The 27,202-nt window shown below is 43.6% G+C and overlaps 1 protein-coding gene across 2 annotated transcripts in view; it reads left to right on the forward strand.

Moving 5' to 3' along the window:
• Window positions 1-16,858, forward strand: part of FAM131A (family with sequence similarity 131 member A) — a 62,348-nt gene extending 45,490 nt beyond the window's left edge. For both annotated transcript variants that reach the window (XM_083177412.1, XM_083177413.1), the window contains 3 exons: window positions 7,226-7,408; window positions 7,820-7,945; window positions 14,981-16,858. In XM_083177412.1, coding sequence (XP_083033538.1) covers window positions 7,226-7,408; window positions 7,820-7,945; window positions 14,981-15,384 — 713 coding nt within the window. In that variant the 3' untranslated portion in view covers window positions 15,385-16,858. The remainder of the gene's footprint in view (window positions 1-7,225; window positions 7,409-7,819; window positions 7,946-14,980) is intronic.
• The last annotated feature ends 10,344 nt before the right edge of the window (window positions 16,859-27,202 follow it).

The raw sequence follows: 27,202 nt of genomic DNA on the forward strand, positions 1-27,202 counted from the left end.
CATTGCAACTATGCGTGGGATCTGAGTTGCATGCTGAGACAACCCCCAAAACACCTGGTCGACAGTCATTAGGTCGACGCCATTAGTTCGACATGGGAAAAGGTCAACATAGTTCTAGGTTGAAAGGTCATTAGTTCGACAGGTCATTAGTTCAACAGTGTCTAGGTCGACAGTCAAACGGTCGACATGGGTTTTTTCACTGTTTTTTGAGCCGACATGTGCTGACAGGTCGTATTTCATGCCCTACTATCCACTAGGGTGAGAATAAAATAGTGTGCCCGACGCATCGCGAGCGCAGCGAGGGGATGCAGTGCACTTTAAACTGTGTTGACATGCAGGTCAAAAACAGTGAAAACCCCCATGTCGATCTTTTGACTGTCGACCTAATGACCTTTCGACCTATAATCATGTCGACATTTTCCCATGTCGACCTAATGGTGTCGACCTAATGACTGTCGACCATCATGCTGTAGACCAAATGATACCAACCCCTGTTAATCACTCTGTAATTACATCCTATCTGTGACTGCTGTGCAGTGTAGCTTATATGCATGTGCAAACTTATAAAAAAAATGGATGGAATTGGGGTAAACCACTTACCAGAACATTCGTCAAGCATTGAATCTCGGAGAGACACCCCTTCCTCCCAGAAACGAGGTCTGTCTACAATGAAGGATTTGACTGGTGATTGGATTTTATTTATCTGTGAAGAGCCCATTGGCCTTGTCAGCATCTCTCTTTGTGGGTACTTATATGCATGTGCAGTCCACTGATATTCACTCAGGACTGGCTGTACTAAGCACTGCATCCCGCCTGGTATTGTGTACATACTAATTACATATATACTTATGTTTAGTATCTCAAAGGACAGCTCTTCTGAATTTCGAAAAGAAGCCCATAGGCTTCTATTGGGTAACATCAGCTCCAGATGGAGGTACCCACCGGCTCCCAGCAGTTTAGTACATGCACACAAGTTTCAAACGTTGTCAGGGTCAGCAGTGATTTATTAGCTATGGTAAAATGTTTTATGGTAATTACCTAAAAATCCTGCTATAAGTGTTACTTTATCTTGATTGGAGACTTTGAAAGTCACGGTTCCATCAAATGCGAGAAGGTTGTGTATGTGTAGTCATGCAGATTTCCCTGGAGGAAAAACAGGGTTGTAAACTAACAAATATCTGAGGGATAGTGAGAGGAAATAATAGGCCCCTCCCAGATAATATTTTATTGTATGACATATAGATTGGGATTGTGACAATATTTGGTATTGGCATTAAAACAGGGGTTCTCAAACTCTGTCCTCAGGAACCCACACAGTTCACATTTTCCAGGTCACCTGGCAGGTGCACAGGTGCACTCATTACTCATCAACACAAGTGAAATAATTAGCTCCACCTGTGGCTCTTTTACAATGTAAAAGAGCCACAGATGGAGCTAATTATTTCACTTGTGATTCTGTTAGGAGACCTGCAAAACATGCACTGTGTGGGGTCCTGAGGACAGTGTTTGAGAACCTGTGCATTAGAGTATTTAGATTATGAGGGGTATTGACATTAGAGAATCTACTTCTACACGGCAGTGTTAATTTCGTAGACTAAAATCTAGACTTAAACTATTCATCAATGAAGGTTTTTCTTTTTCTGTGACTAAAATGTAACTATAATGAAAATAGATATTTCTTAATAATGAAAATGTTGACATGTCATCATGTTGAAAATTTACTAAAATGCGGTATTTTTCGAGTTATTTATTGGATTCTTGAATTAATAATACTGTATTTTATACAGTTTAACCCATCCTCTCTGGCCTAAAGGGCCCCTTACAACTTGTGAGATTTTGACAGATTTGACCCAATTCAGGGTCAAATCTGTCCCCCCTATCCCTGCCCGTCTCCCTGAAGTGGAGACGGGCAGGGACCCGCAGTGGCACCGTCCAGAAACTGGGACGCGCGGGCGTTTGAGACGCACGCGAGTCCCAGTCAGATGGAGCACCGGCTGTTGCCAGCGGAGACATGCTGGCGATCCCTGGCCAAGGATCAGAGGCGCTCCATCTGTAGGATAAATCTCGAGTCAATCAGGTCCAACTTGTTGGACAAGTGTAAGGGGGCATTTAGATTTTTTTACTTGCACTGCGGCTGCGCAACAACTCTTAGGGCGGTATTCAATGTGAATACCTGCGAGGTGCAGCGAATCCTTTTTAGGATTCGCTGCACATTCGCCACGTTCCGGAGCCAGCGGGCTCCGGTATTCAACGTGTCAGGGGCTCGCTGCCCCTGACAGGCGAATATGAGCTCCTGCGGCGAATGCCGCAGGGAGCCTGAGGAGGGTGCCAGGCAGAGAGATGGAAGTCTCTCTGCCTGCCCCTGAACGTTTGTGGGGGGCAGGTGGGCTCCCCGGGTGCCAGGCAGCACAGGCTGCCCCCCGGGGGTGCCAGCAGGGGGCCACGTATATTCACTATACCCGATCGTAACATCGGGTGCAGTGAATATATGAATATGTAATGAGCGGCTCGGCTCCGGCGCCCCCTGCTGGCTGCTGTGTAAAAAAAAAAAAAAAATATATATATATTTTTTTAAATTAAATATATATTATGTGCTTACAGCACATGAATAAAAATAGCATGCCCCTCCTCAGAATAAAATTCCTGATTTTTTGACACCAAATGTAAAAAACAAAACACTTTATTTTAAAAGTTCACATTCCACTTCACCAAAAAAAGATAGCGATTGCTACTCGGTGAATCATGGCGAAAAAAACCTTCAAATGTATTCGCCATGTGGTCACCGTTTTTGTCAAAAATTCGCCAAACAGCACAAATTCGCCATAAAAACATGGCGAATCAGGCTCATTGAATACCGCCCTTAGTCATAAGAATCACTCCGTCAGTTTATGTAGATAGCTAATTAGTTACCTTTAGCTAAACAGCTATATATTATAATATGCATCCTTAAAGCTTCATGTTTGCAGTAGACTACTACTACTTGTATCAGGCAGGTTGTATTTTTCTAGTCATTTATAGTATTCTTTTTTTTTTTTCAATTAAAAATGATTGTATTATTGAATTGATATTTGCAGAAAATGAATGACCTGCTGTGAAGGAAATAGCATTTGTGTTGTACTTTGTTTGATACCTACATTACTAAACACATAGTGAAAGGGAATGATAGAGAAATGTTCTTCAGCAAAATACATTACAGTGTCATTAAACTGAAAAGTTATGACTAAATCATTAACTTGAAATTAAACTAAAATGTTAGTCAGATCCATTAACTAACTCTTGACTAATAAAAAAATTGATTATAAAATGTGACCTTTTAATTTAGTCAAATTTGAAGAAAGTGCCTAAGACTAAAACTCCTTGCCAAAATGAACACTGCTACACAGTGTCCAAATATCTGAGACCCATTATGAAGAAATGCTGCCGGTTTCTACTTACACAAGTTCGATACCACCTAGCTGTCATCAGAAACACATATATGAAAGACATTGGGTGGAATGTAATGCCGGAATTTGTCGGCAGTGCAGGATGCCGGCTGAACTCAGATTTTATTTTAAAGGGGCAATCACTTAAAAGTCAAAACCATGTCTTGTAAGTGATTGCTTAAAAAAAAAGAGAGATGTAGGGTACACACCAGGACGACCTGCTCACGATGCACATCGTGAGCGGGTCGTCAGTGTCTCGTCCGACCCGCTCACGATGACGCGGGAGGGCACGACCCGCTCACGATGTGCACCGTGAGCGGGTCCGATCCGATGGCGACCCGCACCCGGTTGTATGGTCGTCATTGAGATCCTACCTGCAGCAGGTAGGATCTCAATAACGACCGACCGACCCGCGGGACCGCGCATCGGATCGGAATCGCTCCACACCAGCTCAGAAAAGGGCCCAATCAGCACACAATCTGCATCCAATTGATCGGAATCGGATCTAGATTGTGCTGATCGGGCCCTAGTCGTCCTGGTGTGTACCCAGCAAGAGAGAGAGAGTTCGGCCATCATCTCGCAGTGCCCCTGAACTTGGGCAGCATTACATCCTGCCAGTAATTTTGTTTTTAAGTGATTGAAAAATGCAGTCTGGATATTTACATTCACTCAAAAGTTTGGGAAGCGGTATCCTTTGTCAATGCGTCCCATCAATCCATAATGGATTATATTTGATTGGAGTTGCAGTTGACTTCTTAATTGGTTAGAAAGTTAAGTGTAGTTAGCTTAATTATTTAAGACTGCATCCAATTCACTGTGTAAGAGCAGCTGGGTGTGGTATATTTGCCCGACAGTCGGAATTCGGGAAGTCATTAGTCAGACGTCGGAATCCCGACTACACAGCTGGGGGAGCGCAATGAAGCCCCTTGCAGGCTTGCTGCACTCGCCACGCTGCAGGCACGGTGGCGAGCTGAGCTCGCCACCTATTTCATTCTCCCACTATGGGGGTCGTGGACCCCCACGAGGGAGCAGTCGGGATTCCGACGTCAGAGTAATGACTGTCGGAATCCCGACTGTCTGGGCTTATTCAATAGGATGGAGACTTCTTGGCAGGGGCTTAACCAGAACTTTGTGGGCCCTATAGCAACATTTTGAAGGGGGCCCTATCCCAATGCTTCTAGAGATACACCTCTTTGCATCAGTTTGTTTCTGCCCCATAATAGTGCCCTAGTTAATTGTCTGAGTAGCGTTCTCAGTGGTGCCGCCGCCCCGCCAAGCACCCCCGCCCACCACCCATGCAAACCCCCCCTCAATCCCCCACAGCCTTACCTATTGCGCTGGTCCCGGCGGCTCCATTCTTCTGCTGAGGACCACCAGAAAATGGCCGCCCCCATACAGCAGACAGTTTCAGAGAACTGCGTGCTATATGGGGGCGGCCATTTTGTGGTGGTCCTCAGCAGAAGAACGGAGCCGTGGGACCAGCGAGATAGGTAAGTCTGAGGGGGATTGGGGGGGGGGGGTTTAACTATAGCACCGCAGCCCCTGGCGCCCCCACATGCACAGCGCCCCCCCCCCCGCTATAGTTACGCCGCTGAGTGTTCTACTTACTAGTATGATCCATAGTAGTGCCTAAGCTTATTTTATAAACCATTGAGTATAACATTTTAGGGCTGTTAGTAACCCACAATGCCACACACTATCCCCAATTCACATTGTGACATATTGTACAGTACTCCCAGTTCATATTATAATGCATTACAGTGCCACATTAGACTGTTCTCCAGTTCCTATAATGCCACATTACATTTCGCCAGTCATATTATACCACCCTCTATTGCCTCCATTTCATATTTTGCCACAATAAAGTGCCCCAGTTCATATTCTATAACATTATAATAACCTCCACATTACAATGAGTATATAATATCACAACACATTACGGTGGTGGTGTCCAGTACAAGTTATGTCACATTACAGTGCCCACTGCCATTATAACTAGACTTTTCACTCCTCACACTAAAAATGTAATATCACACAATTTAGGCTGGGAATGGATCAGACCCAATTGGAATGTATCAGACTCAAGTGCGGGTTTACAAAAGTGAGGTGTTGTCCATAGCAACAAATTAATATCTATGGTAGTTCTAGGTAAATCTAGGTGCTCGGAGTAATGTAACATGCCTATGCGCAGTTGTACATATAGCTAAAATCAAGTTCCATTTCTCTGGCACAAATCGTCAAATTATCTGTTGTATAGTTACAGTCATGGAGAAGGGTATCTGGTCCTTGGGTCGGCAATGTCTAGGTCAACATCTATAAATGGTCACCATACCCTAGGTTGACATTGACAGAAGGTAAACACAAGCAAAAGGTCGACATTGACATGGTCGACCATGACACGTCGACACAAGTTTTTCACGATTGTTTTGTTTAGACCGACATTGTTCATACTTTACCATTCAAGTGGGTATAGAGTTAGATTATAATAGTGTGCGGAGCAGCGAGCCATGCGTGGGAACACTTATCCGGGGTCCATGTCTACAAAGACACAAATGTGAAGCTCGTGTCAACCTTTTCAGTGCCATACCAATGTTTCTTGTGTTGGCCTTCTATCAAAGTCGACCTAGGGTATGTTGACCATTTATAGGTGTCAAGCTAGTGACCAGTGGCAGCTCGTACCTTTTGGGGGAGGGGGCTGCCTCTGGTCGCAGCTGCTGCGAGAGTGCCACGATGTCACCACCGTTGTCGCCTCTCCTCCCGGTCCCCGCAGAGTTCCTGGTGCCTGTGCTATGAGGACAGGCGCTGGGAATGGCGCATGTGCATTACAAACCTCTGTACTGCGCATGTGGCCAGCTTCTATGGGCTGCTTTGGCAACAGCCCATAGAAGGGAATCCTGGTCCCGGCGCCTGTATAATACAAATGACAATGTTGGATTTTGCTCGGAAGCCTGCAGAAAGGCGTACCGGAAGAAGTCACTGCCAGTCACAGTGAAGGCATTGCAGTCTCACAGACTGGCTTCACTACAGTGGCGGATTTTACCTGGGGGGGGGCTAGACATTGTCAACCCACTATCCCAGAACCATTGAGAAGTTCCATAACAATATAAGGGCATTGCACAGTATTTAGAAGTCAGAACTGTTGTCATTTTATATACAGTGTATACCTTTTTTTAAAACACAAGTTTTCATAATGATCACTGACCTCAGAACTATACTGATCATAAGTGACTATTTATTTGTACAAGATTTTTATCCAGGGTTGCCTACCCTCCTGGAATGGCTGGGAGTCTCCCGGAAATCGGGTCCCCCTCCCGGCCCCCCGGAAGGGAGGGCAGCCCTCCCGGATTCAGGGGGGACCCCCCCTGTGCCCCCGATTGCGGCATTAGATGCCGCGATCGCGGCATTTAAATGCCGCAATCCGCGTGTCTCAGAGGAGTGGGTGGAGCTAAAATGGCAAAATTGGGTCATTTTAGCCCCGCCTCCTCCACGGAGATCCGTGAATTCAGCGGTTTATCATAAAGGGGGCGGGGCTTAGTGATGTCGCACTAGAGCCCCGCCCTCCGAGCAACTGCTGAAACTCTTCTCTCCGGGCTTCTCCCGGAGAGGAGAATATTAAAGTCGGCAACCCTGTTTTTATCTGCAGCAGTGTATACTTCTTTAAGTCATCATCTAAATATCGAAAGTATTCTGTACTCTTTTATAGGAGTAATATTGGTTTTAATTTGTCAAGCAAAGCAGAAGTGCACCCCATTCCACTTAAATCAATACACTTTTGTGCCCCCTGCCTTGTCTCCATATATCAGGAATCTCACAGGTGGTGAAGGATCATGTGACCAAGCCTACAGCAATGGCTCAGGGACGTGTAGCTCATCTCATTGAGTGGAAGGGATGGAGCAAGCCCAGTGATTCTCCTGCAGCTCTAGAGACACACTTCAACTCATACTCACACTTGAGTGAAGGCGAACAGGAGGCTAGGTTTGCTGCAGGTAAAAAGAACAGTTGAAACTATCCTGTGTTCCCTTTTAGGTTTTCATCATTTATTTTCTCATGTTCCAATGCTCTTGTTATATTATTATGCTATTCATGGGAGAAATATCTACTTCCTGCTTTGCTCATCTTATTAAAAACCATGTTATTTATATATATATATATATATATATATATATATATATATATATATATATATATATATATATATATTTTTTTTTTTTGTGTTCAACCATAACAATTGTTTACTGTTGATTACTGAGCATCACTGCCTTTATGTGAGCTTTTTCTATGGTATCTGACAGTTTTGCTTTGTTTTTATGATGTCCATGTGTCCATTTTTTATTTATCGGCTCATGACCTGTGCTATGCTTCCCGTGCCTCTTCTGTATCCATTCATGTATTACCAGGGGTAGCTGAGCAGTTTGCTATAGCAGAAGCTAAACTTCGTGCCTGGTCATCAATTGATGGTGAAGATTTTACAGATGATTCATACGATGAGGAGATGCAGCCTATGGACTATTCACAGCCTGCGGGTAGGTTGTGTGTGTATCTTTAGAGACACTAGAGCAGGGGTTCCCAAATTTTTTGAATCACGGCACCTCAGAATATCAGAATTTTTATGTTACAGCAAAAGTTTCTCATTGAGAAAGTTAGAAGATGTGTATTCTACTTCACATGTGATGTTGCTGTGGGCAACCAATCAGAATCTACTGCTTATTTATTTAGCACCCTCTAGAAGAAAGTAGACAGGATCTGATTGGTTGCCCATAGCAACATCACATGTGAAGTAGAATACACATCTTAGTAAATTTCCCCCATAGAGTTTAGTAAATTGTGTATATATCTCATCCTAAAGGACTCTACAAACATAGCGATGTGTGCCAGTGATCTGGGCGATGCCAGATCGCTCAGCAAGATTGCTCAGCACAGAGCGATGACCATCTATGTGTCAGCAATGTGTGCTGAGTTATCTGGCAGGGCCAGTGTTCTTCTGTGAGAACACCGGTGATCTAACTAGATTAATACTTATTTCAGTATAAAATCTAGACTGGTGATAGCACCACACATCGCTATTGCTATGGCACCTACACATGGAGCGATTTTGGGTCATTTTCAAAGCGATCTAGTCAAATCTAGCCAGATCACTTAGAAAAAGACCCAAAATCGCTCTGTATGTCGGCCCATATGGGTCAGTTTTACTTCTGTTTGTCCACAATTTATGTATTACATCGGCCACAAACAACTAGAATTGGTCATGGACCACCAATCCAGGGCACCCCTGCAAGTTCCCTAAGGTGCCATGGAACACAGTTTGGGAACCACTGCTCTAGAGTAAGCCTGGCCAACCTGTGTCTCTCCATCTGTACTGCCACAGTTTTGCTATTAGGGAATGCAAAAATGGTGGCAGGGCATGCAGGGATATGTAGTTTTACAGCTGGAGAGCAACACGTGTGCCAGGCCTCCGCTAGAGGCTGCTAGAAATAACAGTACAATATCTGTAATAATCCATTCTATTGTATGAGGCAAAATATCATATTTTCCAAACAACTACTATTTCTCTTTCGTCCATCCTGGTGACACAGCTTGACCTTGCGATGTAGGAGGGTCCTCCAGGAGCCTGGCACCTATGCTAACATCTTTGAGAGGCAGGCTCCTCCCTTCTGCATCCCAGCATTCTTCAGTTTTGTTTTAGGTGCCCACCAGAATGGGTGCCATGCTGACAAGGCTGCCATGAGAATAGCTATTGTTTTTTTTTTTTATTAATATTCACATTAGTTAGTGCAGGTTTACAGTGGGAAACTTCTAACAGAAGTTTCTTCCACTGGCAGCGCACCCGAGCAGAGCCGGCCCTAGCCTAAATGACGCCCTAGGCAAGATTTTGGCTGGTGCCCCCTAGCACCGCGACTAGTTCCGCCTCTGACCCTGCTCCCCTTTCCCAGCACCATCAACCCTCATCATAGCAGTCATCATTTTGGTGCTCCTACCCGCAATATTTTAAATGGAAACAGTGCACACATTCGGTGCTCAGCCCAAATAGGGGTGTGTTCTTGCTGGGAAGGGGCATGGCCACACAATAGTATCCCCAATTCAAATTATGCCACATTATGCAACTTTATTCACATTATATCTTGCGATGGTGTCCCTTATTCACGTTACATCACACAGTAGTACCACTTTACCTTATGTACATTACTCCTCACATTATTCACATTATACCCTTAGAAAAAAATCCTGAGAAAATATTGTATTTTAAGCACCTCCATGGCCACAATGCAACTCAGCACAAAGCAGTGTGTGCTGGGCAGAGGAGAAGAGCTGCAGCTGCTGCTGTCACTTAAGGGGAAGGGGCCCAGGGCCCCCACTGGGCCCTTCCATCAGACTTTGGCCTGGGTAATTTGTACCCCCTTCCCCTTTCTCTCTGTACCCCTGATAATACCACACAGTAATGCCCCTTACACATGACACACATTATTAATGTCCTTATAACCATAATGCCCCTTACACATATGTTGCACATTATTAATGCCCTTATACACATGACACACATAATGCCCATTACACATATGTTGCACATTATTAATGCACTTATACACATGACACACATAATGCCTGTTACACATATAGTGCACATTATTAATGCATTTATACATGACACACTTACACATATGCCGAACACTATTGCACAAGCAACCCACCTGCAGATAGCATTCGCACAGCCGCTAATACTGTGACCTCTGCCTCTGCTTGGATACAGATGTTTCCTCATACATATTGACTTAATAAGCCATGCAGCTCCTGGCCAGTTCTGCTAACATTGGGTGCCTTTTTTGTTGAAAATTCATCTTATTTGCATTGTTATGACCAGCACACACAAGGAGCTTCCAATGATTAAAATGATATGCAGCATGCCTATATTCTGTGTGCGACTGTGGCTGTACCTGCATACGGAATGCTATGTTACAGTGATTTCCATGAATACACTATTTCATATGCAGATTCAGCCTCACTCACACACATAATATAGGCATGCTGCATATCATTTTAATCAGCAGAAGCTGCTGATGCCCCTGGGCATTCCAAATGCCCTAGACAATTGCCTAATTTGCCTATGCCTAAGGCCGGCTCTGCAGCCGAGGCTGACAGAAGCACCTAGTCAGCTCTCTGTGTGTGAAGAGTCGCTGTCTGCACTTTCTGCACAGCGCTCTGACCCTCTCTTTTGGGGGTCTCCTGGGCCCTGGGGAGGTCTCTGATCCGGCTCCCCGGCTAGGGGGGGTCTTGGGAGACAGACTGACCCGCGATGGCGCAGCCATTTTGATGGGCTTTTCAGGCAGAAATCCTATTAAGGAGTTGATGCCTGTGACAGGAGCCCTGCGTTGCTGGGGGCTTCCAAGTGATCCCTGAGCTGAGGGGAGTCACTGGAAGAAGAGGAAACTCTCACTGGGAGCAGCTGTAAGGGGGAAGGCGCCAAGACGCGTCCCTCCCCGCTGAAGCAGAGACTTTGTCTCTTCCCAACTCTGGTCTGGCTCTCTTTTCTCCATGTCTTTGTGGAGCTGGAAGGAGGATTCCTCTCCATCGGACAGAGTTACAGTTGCCTCTGTGCAGCGCTTCTCCAAGTGACTGCTGAGATCCTTACAGCAGACAGATAAGTACTCTGATACATTAATCTGTACAATCGCCTGACTGTGTGCACTGTGAGTTATCATGACAGAAAGGTGTAGCACTGCTGTAGTGGGGGAAGGAGCGGCTGCCTTGTTAATAGACTGCAGGTTTTGCGGGGTCAAATTAACAGGTGAACAGATGGACCATGGGGACTTATGCCCAGCCTGTGAGGCTGTGCCCTGTGGTGCCCAAGCCCAGAGGTCTGAACAACCTGAGCCTGCGTGGGCAGTTGCACTGGGGAAATCTGTTACTGCACTTGTGCAAGTGTTAAATAGGCAAAAGGATGGTCTGGCTAGGTCACCTATGCCATTTTCTTCCTCTCAGCATTCAGGGGGTTCCATTAACCCTTCACAGGGGGACCCAGCATTACTGCAGGTCATGCAGGTTACGACACAGAGTGTGCATAAAATGAAACAATTTACTAAGGTCCCTGAGGCATTTTCTCCCAGGCACACCTTATCTACCCCTCCTCTACTTAATTTAGATTCTGAGGAAGAGGTTGAGTGGGCAGACATGGTTTGGGACCAGAGAGAGGAGTTGGAAGCTTCTACTCCAGGTATTGATGATTTAATTTTGCCTGTTAAACAGACATTAGATCTTGCAGAGGATGATAAAGTACAGCACCCAGGGGTGTTCAAGAAATGGCGCAGAGATGCAGTTACTTTTCCTTCTGATGAAGGCATGAAAGAACTGCTTGGGGAAGCATGGAGAACGCCGGATAAGAAAGCTTATGCTGCCAAAGAAGTTTACAAACTTATACCCTATGCCAGAGGAACAGGTTAAGTTATGGGAAAAGGTTCCATTGGTGGATGCCCCCGTGGCAAGACTGTCTAAAGCTATGGTGTTGCCTGTCCAAGGAGGTGCCGCCTTTAAGGACCCTGTTGATAAAAAAAATGGAAGGCTGACTAAAGGCGGTGTTTGAAGGAGTGGGATTTACCCTGCGTATTATTATTGCTTCAGCATGGGTGTCCAAAGCTATGATTCGCTGGGCTGATTCCCTATGCTCTCAACTTCAACCTGACTCAGAGGGCTTTGTTTTAGCAGAAAAACTAAAGTGTGCAGATGAGTGTGTGTGTGAGGCTGGAGAAGAGGGCGTCAAGATGGCGTCCAAGGTGTCGGCCACGTTGGTTACGGCCAGGAGGGCCTTGTGGCTAAAGGCATGGGAGGCGGACAGTGACTCCAAGAAGTCCCTGGAAGCTCTGGCGTTTAAAGATGAGCTTCTTTTTGGATTAGTTAGAGTCTATAATTAAGCAGGCCACAGGAGGCAAGAGTACTTTTCTCCCCACCCCAGCAACTAAACAAGCATGCTCCAAGTTTGGGGTTTTTCGTTCCTCCTTTCGTCCTTCCTTTCGAGGGGGTACGGCCAACAGAGGACAGTCGGCTAGGGGCAAATTTCCCTCCACAAAAGGTAGGGTGCCTAGATCCCGTTTTGGTGCCTTTGCGAAGATGCAATCTTCCAAAGGTGAGGAGAAGCCCTCTGCATGACGGGCTGGAGACTCCCTGTTCTGGGACCAGAGTGGGGGGGGGGTCACCTTCTACAGTTCCAGGACAATTGGGTATCCTCCACTCAGGACAGTTGGGTTCAGGATGTGGTTTCCCAAAGATACAGAATAAATCTCAGAGGAGCTCCTCCGAAGAGATTTCTGCCTACTCCATTACCGAAGTTAAGCTCGCTTGAGAAAAGCCCTTTTGGGGGCGGCGATGTCACTTCTGGAAAAGGGTGTGGTTATCCCGGTTCCAAGGGAAGAATGGAAGAAAGGCTTTTACTCCCATTCTTTTCCTGGTTCCCAAACCAGAGGGGTCCTTCAGACCTATTCTGAATCTGAAGTCCTTAAACCTACATATATGGGTGGATCATTTTGAAATGGAATCCCTAAGGTCAGTACTCCTAAGCATGGAACCAGGGGAGTTTTTAGCTTCGGTAGACATTCAAGATGCGTATCTACACGTACCTATTTGTGCAGAGCATGAGTCTTTGCTGTGTTTCGCGATAGGAGAAATGCATCTGCAGTTCCAGGCTCTCCCTTTCAATTTGGACACTGCACCAAGAGTATTCACGAAGGTGATGGCAGCGGCTCTCAGGTTGAAAGGAATTGTGATAATTCCTTAGTTGGATGACTTGCTATTCAAGGTGGAGTTGGCAGAGAAATTACAAGAAGATCTGGAAGTGGCAAAGAGATTCCTGCGGGATCACTGTTGGATTTTAAACCTTCCAAAGTCTCATTTGGTTCCAACACAGAAGCTACAGTTTCTGGGTGTGGTGCTGGTCACTCATCTACATAAGTCTTCCTTCCAGAATCAGGATCCAGACTGCAGGGTTTGTAGACCAGCGAAGAATCAGTGTTGCCGATCAATGTGTTGGAACTGCGGGCTGTCTGGAAGACTTTTCAACAGGCAGGGAATCAGCTGGGGGTGTGCCCATTCGGATTCAGTTGGACAATGCCATGACGGTGGCATATCTCAACCATCAGGGAGGCACACGTAGCAGAATGGCGATGGGTGGAATTCTGGGGATCCAGAATGTGGAAGCAGATTTCCTCAGCAGGTCGGAGCTGCTAAAGGGAGAATAGTCCTTACACAGGGAAGTGTTCCAGAAGATAGTGGATATTTGGGGACTCCCGGAGGTGGACCTTATGGGTTCCAGGCACAACTGTCAGGTTCGCAAGTTTTGCTCCAGGTTCAGGGACCCAAAGGCATGGGCGGTGGATTCCATGACCGTTCCATGGGAATTCAACCTGGATTACGTATTTCCACTCTTTCCGATGATTGTTTGGGTTCTCAAGAGGGTGAGGACTCAACGGGCGAGGGTAATCTTGATTGCTCCGGAGTGGCCCAGAAAGTCTTGGTACTCGGACATTCTGAGGTTATCGATTGCGTTGTGGAAGCTTCCACAATGACAGGACCTACTCCAACAAGGTCCGTTTTTACACCAGGACCTAGGTTGTTAAAAAATAAGGGGTTCTCAGACTCTGTGCTTAAGACCATGCTCAGTGCTCGTAAGCCTGTCTCAGTGGCAAATTATCATAGAGTGTGGAAGATCTATATTAGATGGTGTGAGGTGTTCTAGGTGGTTGAGGTCAGTCATTGCCTTTGCTTACACTAAAGTGGGCAGGCCAGTTCCCTCCAGGATTAATGCCCATACCACCAGATCGGTTGCATCCTCTTGGGCTGTGAGACATGGGGCTACGGCGGAACAATTGTGCAGGGCTGCCATGTGGTCCTCTGTTCACACATTGACCAAATTTTACAGGTTCCATAAGTTTGCGTCGGAGGACGCTTCATTTGGGCGAGCAGTGATGAGAACTGCAAAATCTCCCAAAGGACTGGCTCTTGAACGTCCCAAGGTCAAGCTGTGTCACCAGGATGGACGAAAGAGAAAAGGGGATTTTTTGTAAAAACTTACCGTTCGAACCCCTTTCTCTGAGTCCATCCTGGTGACACAGCTATCCCTCCCTTATCCTCAGTAAGTGATACCGTTTCATGTGTTGTCATGTTATATGGTTATGTTCTGATTGTGCATATTAATATGTTGGGCGTTGTATTGAGTAATGTATTCCAGTGTGCTTTTGAAGTTGAACTAAAGAATGCTGGGATGCAGAAGGAAGGAGCCTGCCTCTCAAAGATGTTAGCATAGGTGCCTGGCTCCTGGCGGACCCTCCTACATCCCAAGGTCAAGCTGTGTCACCAGGATGGACTCAGATAAAGGGATTCGAACGGTAAGTTCTTACAAAAATCCCCTTATCCTGAATCTTACTAATTAGTATTCATTATGGGTTCATTAAATTAGCATTGGCATGAATGTCTAATTATTTATTTTAACTGTATATTCAGGTATATAGCCAAAACAGTTCCAGGCATAGACAGTGGTTTCTGCATGTGACAGAAGTCTCTGTCTCTCATTGCTGTAGATCTCCTAAACCCAGTACAGAAGGATTTGGTGTCCTCTCGTGTATGCTGCTGTGATAGTGACTCCTCTCGCACCCTGTCTCCTGAGACTTTGTGCTCCAGTCTGTGCAGCCTAGATGAAGAACAGCTGCTAATGGGATCTCCAACTCAGTTGGTCGAAGAGTCCTTGCTAATCAAACCTCAGTCTGTTCTAAGTCCCTACGATCGCCTCCAAGATCTGGAATGCGAGGACTCGTCCTATTCCATGTCCTTCTCTGAATCCTGTTTAAGTCCCAGTGAGGATGAGCTGATTTCTTTCCCTTCCATGAATCGAGGGTCTGGTATGCTTTCTTTGCATAGGAAGGGTTCAGATGTGGTGTCTTCTGGCATTGTATCTTTAGAGGAAGATGAGGAAGACCAACCATGACCTACAGTTACACTGCCACTGCCACCCGCTAACACCTCCCATTTTAGATTTACTTTTTTTTTTTTATCACTTGGTTTCACAAAATCATGGACTAACCAGAGGGCATTATCTTGGCCATCAACTGCTTCAATTTTTCATCTAATCAATATAATGAATTCATTTTCTTCACCAACAATGAACTTTTATCTCTAGTAAATCTTCATCTTTTTATTTAAGGTTTATTTTCACCTCCTTTAAAGGCTATCTCCACTCAAAAATATTGTATTTTTAAATAATTGTGCCTGGTATCATAAATTACTATAACTCCTGATGATATTGACCCACTGCCTGAATTTGTCATCTTACTGTTGCTGCCCTTTCACAGGTAGGTTCTTAAGGCCGTACAATTCTTAGCAACTTCTGTAACCATGGAAACCTACTACACGGCACTGATTATTTGCATACCTGCAGAGGTTGCAAAGTGTGTTTTTCCTGAAAAAATATGTGGGAAGTGGTATCAGCAGAGATTTCCTGCATTTTCAGCCAACAATTTCAGGAAAAAAAATGTTGTTTTAAGTAAATGCCAAATATTTTTGAGTGGAGTTATTTTACAACTGATGTTATTTTATTGCCTTATGTTTCTTTTTTTAATCACAATTGCCTGTTTTATCTGTCTCAAGAATTTGGTCTATTTTGCATGATTCTTGCCCTGAGGCACTACGCTGGTTCAGTGGTGGGCCCATAAACTGTTCTCTGCATGTCTTGCACCCCACTTGATGCCACCTTCCACAGATGCCACCTCCAGCCTACTTTTTGTGTTGGTGGTGGAACTCCAAGTTGGGGACAGTGACAGCACGGCTCGTCCTTGTCATGTCCTGGAATTTTCTTGCATCTCTGTGATTCCCTCTGCGACAAAGGTTCCAGGCACAAGATGTGAGGAACACTGGGTATATGATGGATTTTGTGACATAAGTGAAGCCTCAGGACTGTAAAAGGACTTGCGGAGCTCCGGTGACACTGTGGAGACCCTCCTCCCTGTGATGCTCTGCGGGCGCATGCTGTGTGCAGGGGAGACCCTTCTTTTCTAGAGTTTTGTACTTGTCTGTTTGCTGCTCTTGAAAGGTCTTGTGCGGTAACATCAAAAGTTTGTATCTCATGTTCCTGCGTCTATGAAAATACATGACTGGCTGTGTATATATATAAATATATATATATAAGATGCAAGAGTTGGAGTTTAAAAGTTTACTTTATTATACTGAGTTTTATTGTTTGGTGTGGACATTGATGGAAGAGTATATTGTGTGTGTGTGTGTGTGTGTGTGTGTGTGTGTGTGTGTGTGTGTGTATGTGTGTATGTGTGTATTTACCCCCATTTTGTGGTGTACATGGAAGATGTTGGATTGAATAAAAAAATTATTCCTATTGATTAACACAAAGTCCTTGGTAATAAAATACAAGCATTTTCAAAAATTAATTTAAAAAAAACTTAAATTAAGTGGTTGCATTAGTATTTATCTCACCGGTGGTAATCGATGGTGGAATCCTTTTTGGCAGGAATTCTAGCTCAGAGTTGATTTTGGGTGTCAATCTATTTTGCACCTCCTAAACACTGGAATTGTAGTCCATTTTTCTTTTCAAAATTGATCAGACACGTTGGATGGTGACCATTGGTAGATAGCAATCTTTACATTGTACTACAAATGCTCCGTTGTATTGAGATATGGGCTCTTACTAGTCTACTCCAGGACACAAACCTGTTACACAGTTTGACACTCCAATGTGGCTTTCATTTATTTTTTTGGATCATGATCATGTTGGAAGATACATCTTCTAAGTCCAAGGTCTCTTGTAGACTGCAGTCATTTTCCTCCAGAATTTCTCTGTTTACTCGGCCCACATTCTCCTCTATTTCTATGTGTTTTGAGGTCTCTGTCACTAAGGAGCTTCCCCATAAAGTGATGCTACCACCATCATACTTAACTGTAAGGATGGAGTTTTCATTGTGATGTACACTGTTTTATACAAGCATAGTGCTTATCATTGTAGTCTAATCAGACAGTAGAAACGTTTTCCACATGGTCATGTTCACCGCATGGCTTGATGTGAGTTTATTTAATCAATCTTTTTCTTCTTGCTACCGTCCCAATGCAACCCAGATGAAGTCTTCATGCTACTGTTGCCTTTTGCATAGGAACTCCCATCTCTGTCACAGAAGACTACATGTAACTACTGTAGAGTCGCTGTTGGTCTTCCTTACTACAGCTATTCCCACACAAACACTCAGTTTGGGAGGAAAGCCTTTTCTGGGCAGATTCAGTTTTCCATATTATATCCTTTTTTTTATATGTACTTAACTGTGTTATATATTAAGTGCCTTGGGATTATTATTGTAACTCTTTCTTGATCAGTATTTCTTGATGCCCTTCTTGTGGATCTGCTTAGAATGTGCTTTTATGTTTATTTGTATTGATTGCTTGTAAAGGCACAAACTAGGCACTGCTCGCAGTGACTGGGATATTTGTGCTGTGATCATGGCACACACCTCACTGTACATAGGTGCCCTCCAACTATTTATGTGACTCAAGAAATACATTCTTCAGAGGAAATCTAGTATGTATAAAGCAATGGGGTGAATACTGAGGCAATCACTTATTCTGAAGGGGAATCACATCTAAAAATTACAGGTGATATTGCCCCTAGCAACCTATCAGATCCTGTCTATCATTTCTTTATTGCAATGAATGGGAAAAAAGTTCAATCAAAGCATCATCATTCCACGTTGTAACACCGCAAAAGGGTAAATGCCCCTTTCTAGCCACTGTATGTAAAATATATAAATGTATTATAATGTATACAGGGAACATAACTATGCGACACACATTTTCCTCCCACTATGTACATACAACATGCCCCTGCAGTTATTTATGATTTTGAAGGTGAAATTGAAAAGTGCATGTTTACACGTGGAGAAACGTAACTGCCAAAGCATTGTATGCTATATATCTAGCGTGCTCCTCTCATTCATTTAAACTTTGCAATTTCCGCCAACTATATTGTGCCCCTTTCCTACAGTATATGTGCTGTACTGTAGCTCTTGTGTAGGTAAGATTACATCAGGCCTAGTTTTCCTCTAGAAACAAATACTGATGCACATTTATGATGATTAGTCTGGATGTTGCAAGGAACATTATCATGAAATTATAGAAAAAGTGTTGATTCATTACATTTCCTATGTGGGTGTGTTTCAAGTACATTTGCATAGACAAAAAGCCTGGAAAACAAGAATTGCTTTAATTGTGGATGGTATTTCCAGATCTTTTCAATTGTGCTGCTTGTATAGTGCAATCTGTACTTGTGGGTGCAGCACAGAATACTGATATCAACACATTATTAGGTTTGTCCAAAATGATTCCTCTTTACATCTCTTTATGTAGCTCCACCAAGGCTACAAATGGAGACGGGGTCATATCCAAATGTGCATGCAGGCAGGGGGTGGTGTTGAGCCAATTTATTTCTTTGTCCTGGCTGATGAAAATCCTAGCTTCAACCCTGGCACCACCATACTTCCCAGTGCTGCAGAAAGACTATTTATGTCATATCAGTCTCTGAACCGTTGGGGCTTACAGACTACATTTTCTACCACCCAAGCATACATGTTTACAGTGCAAATGCAGGATTCCTTCATTTTAATGACCCCAGTCTGTAGGAGGTTTTCAGCCCCAGAAAAATAAACATGATAGAGAGGGTACTTATGTAGTAACTGGGCTGCCGATTTTTTGATTGTATGCCTTAAGTTAAGGCATACAATCAGATGCGATGCGATGCGATATCGCATCGCATCGCATCCGATATCGCATCCGATATCGGATGCGATGACCCGATTTTTCCATAGGAATCAATGTTAAAATGATTCCTATGGAAAAATGGGTCCTTTTCATACCCCTACTATCCAAGTGGGCATGGAGTTGGATATAAACCTGTGGCGAGCGTAGCGAGCCACCGAGCCCGAAGCGTGGCGAGCGAAGCGAGCCCCGCGAGGGGACGGTATTCGTCCCCTCGCGGGGCTCGCTTCGCTCGCCACGCTTCGGGCTCGGTGGCTCGCTACGCTCGCCACAGGTTTATATCCAACTCCATGCCCACTTGGATAGTAGGGGTATGAAAAGGACCCATTTTTCCCATTGAATTCCATGTTAAAATGGACTCAGTCCATTTTAACATTGATTCCTATGGAAAAATCGGGTCATCGCATCGCATCGCATCGCATCGAATCGCATGGTCGCATGCGATGCGATGCGATCTCCCGATCCGACCCGATTTAGAAATCGGCAGCCCAGTTACTACATAAGTACCATAGAGAGGTATGAGAAGACACATTGCATCACAGCTTTCTGCATCGCCACTGACTGGTAAAAGTACCCCTGCCGATCCCTGCCAAATTTCTGGGCAGTTAAGCATCAGAACTGGGCCATAGAGCGATGTAAATAAATTGTGATTACTCAGACCTGACCGCCTTCTTCCATCATGTGGATGGCCGGGTGCGTGTGCATCATTTACCTGAGGAAGAGATGACACCAGGATGCGCTATGGGAAGAAGGTAAGATGGCAGAGACATCATGATACTCAGGGTCATTTTCTGTTGGGTACACTAGCATTTTGGCATTGATGTAGATGTGTACCAACTACCTAAACATTTTGCGGACCTTCATGGCAACGGTAGTCACAGATGACAGTGGCCTAATTTAGCAGTATAGTGCACCCTGCCACACTGCAAATACTGTTTAGTAATGGTTTGAGGAACATTACAAAGAGTTTAAGGTGGGTGTTGACATAGCCTACTACATCCCCAAATCTCAATCCCATTCAGCATCTGTGGAAAGTTCTGGAAAATCCATTCCGAGCCATGGAGGCCCCACCTCGCAGCTTACTGATTTTAAGGATCTGCTGCTAACATTTTAGCACCATATGCCACAGGACACCTTCAGGTCTTGTCTGTGTTGGGCTGGCCAGGGGGGCAGGGTTCCAAGTGCCCCCCAGGCCACCACAATTATACAGCACAAGGGCTGTTGCTGCTGTATTGTCTAAATATACCTGTCAGTTGGGAAGGATCTATTCAGCCTTCTGGCTGCCAGTGTCAGCTGCTGCTGCTACACACTGCTGCTGACTACTGTGTTAAGACCGCAGCAGGCATTTAGCACAATGGCTCAGTGAGGGGGCAGAGTTTCTTGGGATCCAAATAGGGGCGGGCTGTCCAAAATCTAGTTGAGCACAGGCAGCAGCTTTCATGAAGCACACTCCAGCCCTCCCACAGTCCACTCAGTCCTGAGAGATAAGTTCCGCCCCCAACAGATAAGGAGGAGATGAAGATAGCGATGCTGACAATGCTGCTGCCCAGGGAAAAGAAAGGCTTTCAATTGGAAAGACAGCAAAGCATATGGCTCCTGCTGCCCACAGTAAGCTGTTGATTTTTTACATTTAAAGTTCAGCCCTTTAAATAAAATAAGGATTCCCTATATACAGATGTAGCCACATTCATCGTGGCTCTGTTGGGGCTGGGCGTGCCCATCCGGTGCACCTAGGACGCCAGGCTACCGGCTAATGGAAACCTTTTGGCCGCATGTGCGGCACTGAGGCATGAGCATGCTGGTGTGCAAAACACACCACGGCATATGTGCCGCAATGGAGCCAGGATGAGAGTGGCGACATCTATACGATATATACTTATAAAGGAGTCCTATTTTAGACTGTCCGCAAAAGGAGTATATAAGTACTGTATATAGGGAACCCTTCATATCCTCTTATGTCAGTGTGTGTGTATGTGTGTGTGTATATATATATATATATATATATATATATATATATATGAATATGTATATTTGTGACAAGAAATCACATACACTGGACATAGAAGAAGTACATGTTTGCAGAGCTCTTTACCTGCTACAAAATAGTTACATTGCAGGGTTATCCACAGATTTTACAGTCAGGCTACACTCCAAAGCCTATCACTCTGCTGCTTTTTCAGCATTAGGAGCAGTGACCTCCTGTCCTGGATACATATAACAGGAAGCCACAGGTGCAGCTAATCAGCCAAACCTTGATCACCTCAGTTTAGGAAACCTTGACTGGATCTACTTTTCCTGCTACGGCTGCTCTAAAACCTGGTGTGGATCTTCCACATTACCCTTATGTGGAGATATCCTGTCTCTGCTACACTCCTCCCCCCCCTTAGAGTCAACCGCCATGGAGATGCTAAGACATTTTCAGATGAGCTTGGACCTCTACTTCTGTCATCCGCCCGGGCACACGGCCCTCCACCACTTTCCACAGCTGGCCCTCTTCTTCCTCCCCTAGCTTCACTATAGGGTTTCTTGGAGGATTGGGACCTAAAAATCTCCTGGAAAGGGCATCCGCATTGAGGTGCTGTTTCCCTGGACGATGCCACACCTCAAACTTAAATGGCTGTAAGGCCAAAACCCAACGGGTCACTTGAGCATTTACTTCTTTGTTCGTGTGCATTTATTGCAAGGGTGCATGGTCTGTGACCAACAAAAATTATTGTTCCAATACATAATACTTTGACTCCACTGCCCACTTAATTGCTAAGCACTTCTGCTCTACAGTTCAGTACTTGCTATCTCTGGGCAGTAATGTATGGCTAAGGTAAACGCTTCTCCTCTCCATATACCTTCTGGGAGAGGACTGCCCCTAATCGTGTCCCATAGACATCCGTCTGCCACACAAACTTTTTTAAATCCGGAGCTTGCAAGACCGGCTTTGTACACAAAGCTGGGGATTTTCCCCATCATCGCTGTGCATACACATTGGGCAAAACCAAGTGTGTATGCACCTTTAGTCTCTGTGTCTCTGTTAGAACTTGTCAATCTATTAAGCTCCATCGCTATATTAAATTTCTCTTGTACTTAATTACTGCTTCCTTTTCAGTCTCCCCCCCCACCACTGTATAAGAGGGGTTAAATGTCAAATGTGCTATAACCAGCGCTATTTGACACTAGTTACAACAGTCCTCTGCATGTATAAAGCAGATAACGTAGAGAAAAAAACTCTCTACGATTATGTGCAAACATGTAACAATTTTGAAGTGGGGGGACTTTCGTTTTGGCTGCAGGGGTGAGGAAGTTTAGGGTTAGGCTGCAGATAGGGGCGGGTTAGGTTTAGGTGGCAGGATATCCGGGTTAGGTTTAGGCACTAGTGGGAATATTTAGGGTCAGGCTGTGGGGGGAGAGTTAGGGTTTACAATACCAGACAGGATTTGGGATTGTTGCCCTGGGCGCTCTTGATGTATGACAATTTTACTCCTCATTCAAGATGAAGAATACCGGAGAAAAGGAAAGAGAGTACAAAATAGTGTAATACTGTCATAATCCTTTTTACAATAATAATACTGAACTGGTTCTGCTCCGTACCAGAATAATAGGTCTACTGAGAATGTAGACAACTGCGCAAATTGGGGGAGATCACTCCTTACAGCCAACTGCTTCCACTTCACTGGACACTTGGTGCTCAAATGACAAGATGGGAAACCATCATGGTGCAGTAAAATTTAATATAAAACACATAAAACATCCAGAGGGTATACAGCAAATGGACTCTCACCATAAACTTATGTCCACAGAAATTGCAGACACAAAGCGCAAGGTATAAGTTGCCACAGGCGTCCCTGGAACTGCTGCGGTAGGTTGGAGTCCTTTGGCGATCCCTCTGTTTAAAATCCGACCGGTTTCGATACCATGCGGTATCTTTCTCAAGGTATGAGAGCATGGTGCCCGATTACAGGTTAAATACCATCTCTCATAGAGTGTCAGTAAATCCTATTTCCAGACATGGATCGACTAGCCATCTAAAAAGACACATACATAACACATAAAACTACAAATCCAGTCCATGTATTAAAATGTCCTTGGTGCATTTGCCGCTCAAAACCATTTCTGTCTTCCGTTTGGTCACTTCCGGTTTCGCGTATTTCCGGCTGTGACTCACTTCCGGTTTCGGACCCCGCCGGAAGTAGTTTTTGCGTGTCAAGCTCAACTTCCTTCTTCAGCTGGAACGCAAAGGAAGTGATGCTTGCGTTTCAAACGGCATCCATTTTATTTCTTCTGAGTTCCGTTTTTGCTTGTATTTATCAAATGCGGTAATAACCTCAGAAATAAAAAGTAAACGTCAGGATATATAGGACTAATGGATAAACAATGCATAAATAACTATAAACTATAAGAACCATTTAGTTTCAAAATCCTTGTTTAACCCGTTGGGTACCAAGGTCTGATAATAAAAAAAAATTTCCATCTCGCATTTGGCAAGTCTTTTTGCTGAATCCCCTCCTCTCACATGAGGATATATCTTTTGGAGGACATAGAAGTTTTTAATACATTTGATATCACACATGTGATGAGTCCTAAAGTGAGATGAGAGTGCATGGGTTTCAACACCCTTTTTTATGTTCCTAAGGTGCTCTCCCAATCTCACTTTAAAGACTCTACTTGTTCTGCCAATGTAAAATTTTTGACACATGCATTCAATAGCGTATATCACATTAGTCGAATTGCATGTGACAAAGTCTTTTATTTTACACCCAAGGTCATTTATTTTAAGTTCGGAAATCTTCATTCCGAAGTTATTTGGGATATTCTTGCAACCAACACAATCTCCACACCTATAAAACCCTTTTGAGGTAATGGTGGATTTTTTTGGGGATATGGGACATAAACTATGAACCAGTTTTTTCCTTAAATTGGGTGCTCTCCTATAGATGATATTAGGTGCATCTGGAATGTCACTCCCAATTACAGGATCTTTCTTAAGTAGACCCCAATGTTTTGTTAAGATTTTTTTAATTTCTTTATGTTGAGTATTGTAATTGGTAGTAAATGACCATTTGAACCGGTCTAACCCCTCTGTAATGTTTTTCTTTTTTGGTATGAGGAGCGTCTTCCGGTCCAATTTTTCAACTTTACTGATAGTGGTATCAATAGTATGGGCATCATAGCCACTTTTGCAGAAATTAATTTTCATTTCATCAGCTTGATTTTGATATACAGCTACATCCGTACAGTTCCTCCGAAGCCTCTGGAACTGGCTTATAGGAACCGACTCTAACCACCTTTGATGGTGGCAGCTCTCCCGATTAATATAAGAGCGAGAGTCTGTAGGTTTGACGTAGTTACGGGTTTTAAGTTGGTCCCTCTCAATATAAATTACTAAGTCAAGAAAATTCACTGATGTTTGATCAATTGAAAAAGTAAGATTAATGCCTAAAGGATTATCATTTAGATACACACAGAACTCCTCTAGATGCTCTCTATTCCCCCTCCAAATAAAGAGTATGTCATCGATGTATCGCCGCCATGTCACCAGGTTCGCCTCATATGGGTGGTGGGACCAGATGTTATCGGTCTCCCACTCACCCATAAAGATGTTGGCATAACTTGGGGCGAACCTGGTGCCCATGGCGGTGCCCCTCCTCTGTAGGAAGAATTCATCTTTGAAGATGAAATAATTATTGGAGAGGATAAACTCCATACCCTCCATAAGAAACCCAATTAAATTAGGTGTCATATCAGATCTATCAAGAGCTTTTTTGGCTGCCTGGAGACCCTGTTGATGCTCGATGATTGTATACAACGTGGAGACGTCGGCGGTGACTAAATAGTAGTCACTTTGCCACTGAATGTCTTCTAGAATTCTTAACACATCCATTGTGTCCCTTAAATGAGATAGATTTTTTAAAACTAGAGGTTGTAGATGTGAATCGATAAACATCGATAAATTAGATGTAATTGAATCCACCCCGGAGATTATAGGTCGTCCGGGGGGATTGATGGGATCCTTGTGGATCTTAGGAAGCACATATATAGTAGGTATCATAGGCTCCTCTGTGAAGAGGAATTTGGCTTCCAATTCAGTTATTGTTCCTTTTTTTTCGTGTTTATCGATAAAAGTTTTTAAAGACTTATTTATCCTAGAGGTGGGATTATTTCTTATGGATCTATAAGTCTTATCATCGGATAATTGTTTCCTAATTTCTCCTTCATATTTAATTTTGTCTAAGAGCACCACTCCTCCCCCTTTATCAGAGGGTTTGATAATTAAATTGGTGTCCTCTATTAGACTTTTTAGACCTTTTTTTTCCTTTAAGGTAAGGTTATGTGTGATTCTTTTGGTATTTAATTTTTTAATATCGTCCATTACGACAGTATTAAATGTTTCTAAGAAACATCCCTTTAAATATGAAGGATTGAAAGTGGATTTGGGTCTGAATGGGGATGGTGTCTCCACTATATCATTCTCATTATCCTCTAAAGTTTTCATCTGAAAATTTTTTTTCAAAGTCAGTTTACGTAGAAATTTTTGGACATCGATGAAAACATCGAATGGGTTTATGGGTACAGAGGGGCAGAACTTGAGACCTTTTTCTAGTACTGCTCTCTCCTCTTTTAATAGCAGATGTTGACTTAAATTAAAAATTTTGACTGTTTCGGATGTTTCTTGGACATTAGTAACCTTCGCTACTCTCTTTTTTTGTCTTTTAGCTTTAGTATAGGCTTTTTTTCTTATTTTACCACCTCTTTTGCCTCGTTTCTTTATTTTAGATGTTTTTGAATGACTTATCTCCAATCGAGGTTGGTTCTCCTCCGATCTAAAAAATAATGGGAATTTTCAGTTGGTGTAGATGGTCTATTCCTTTCTATTGGATGGTCCTCTAAGGGTGTGAATCTATTTTTCCATCTATCCCCTTCGAAACGATGGTTATTTTCCCTCCATTTTTGATTGGGGTTCCTCCAGGTCTTTTTTTGTTGTTGTGGGGTTTGTTGTCTATCATAAAGAGGTTTCTTTTTATTGAGGAAGGTTTTTCTACTATTAGTCTGAAAATTTCTTTTAGGGGTATTTGGAATTTTTTTTAGAGTAGTATCTCTAATATTTTTATTTATTAAGGGAAGTGCTTTTACTGTGGTAGGTGATTTTTCATTTTCCTCCTGTTCTTTCATATCCCTTTGAAGTTTTTTCAACTTTCTATTTATAAGAGTACTCTCTGTTTTATCAATCTTTAGGCAAATATTTTTCTCCCTTTCTTTGTAGTCTGGGAGATCTTTAAATGGCTCAGCCATTTCTTTAAGTTCTTTAATTTCTTTACTCAAAGATTCTAATTCCCCTTTCCTTTCTTTGATAATCAAATTAATCAGATTACAGGAACAGTCAAATAAAATTTTATCCCATAAACTTCCAAAATTGGTGTTGGATGTTGAGAAACTTGCCTTTTTTTCTATTTTTAATCCTTTTGGGATCAAGCCTATCGATAGATATTTCTCTAAGGCGGTGGTTTACCACACCAACCTACTCTCCTTTAATAGTGCTCTTTCTAATTTATTAAGAACCCCTTCAAGGCTCTCATCGATGACCTCTATGTCTTCAATTTTTTTTGTGAATAAATCATTAAGACGTTTAAGTCGATCTTCTCTAATTTGAAACATCGTGTAACAGCACAATTATGAATCAATGAATGGTGAATAATACAATAGAAAAATGGGTATTGAATCACTATATCATGCGCTACAATTTAGCAGCCTGGGGTACAAACCCAAAGTGGAGAACCACTCCACAGATAAAACATACAATACCAGACAGGATTTGGGATTGTTGCCCTGGGCGCTCTTGATGTATGACAATTTTACTCCTCATTCAAGATGAAGAATACCGGAGAAAAGGAAAGAGAGTACAAAATAGTGTAATACTGTCATAATCCTTTTTACAATAATAATACTGAACTGGTTCTGCTCCGTACCAGAATAATAGGTCTACTGAGAATGTAGACAACTGCGCAAAT

The sequence above is a fragment of the Crinia signifera genome, chromosome 3, assembly GCF_055691185.1.
Source record: "Crinia signifera chromosome 3, ASM5569118v1, whole genome shotgun sequence".
In the NCBI taxonomy this organism is placed as follows: domain Eukaryota; kingdom Metazoa; phylum Chordata; class Amphibia; order Anura; family Myobatrachidae; genus Crinia; species Crinia signifera.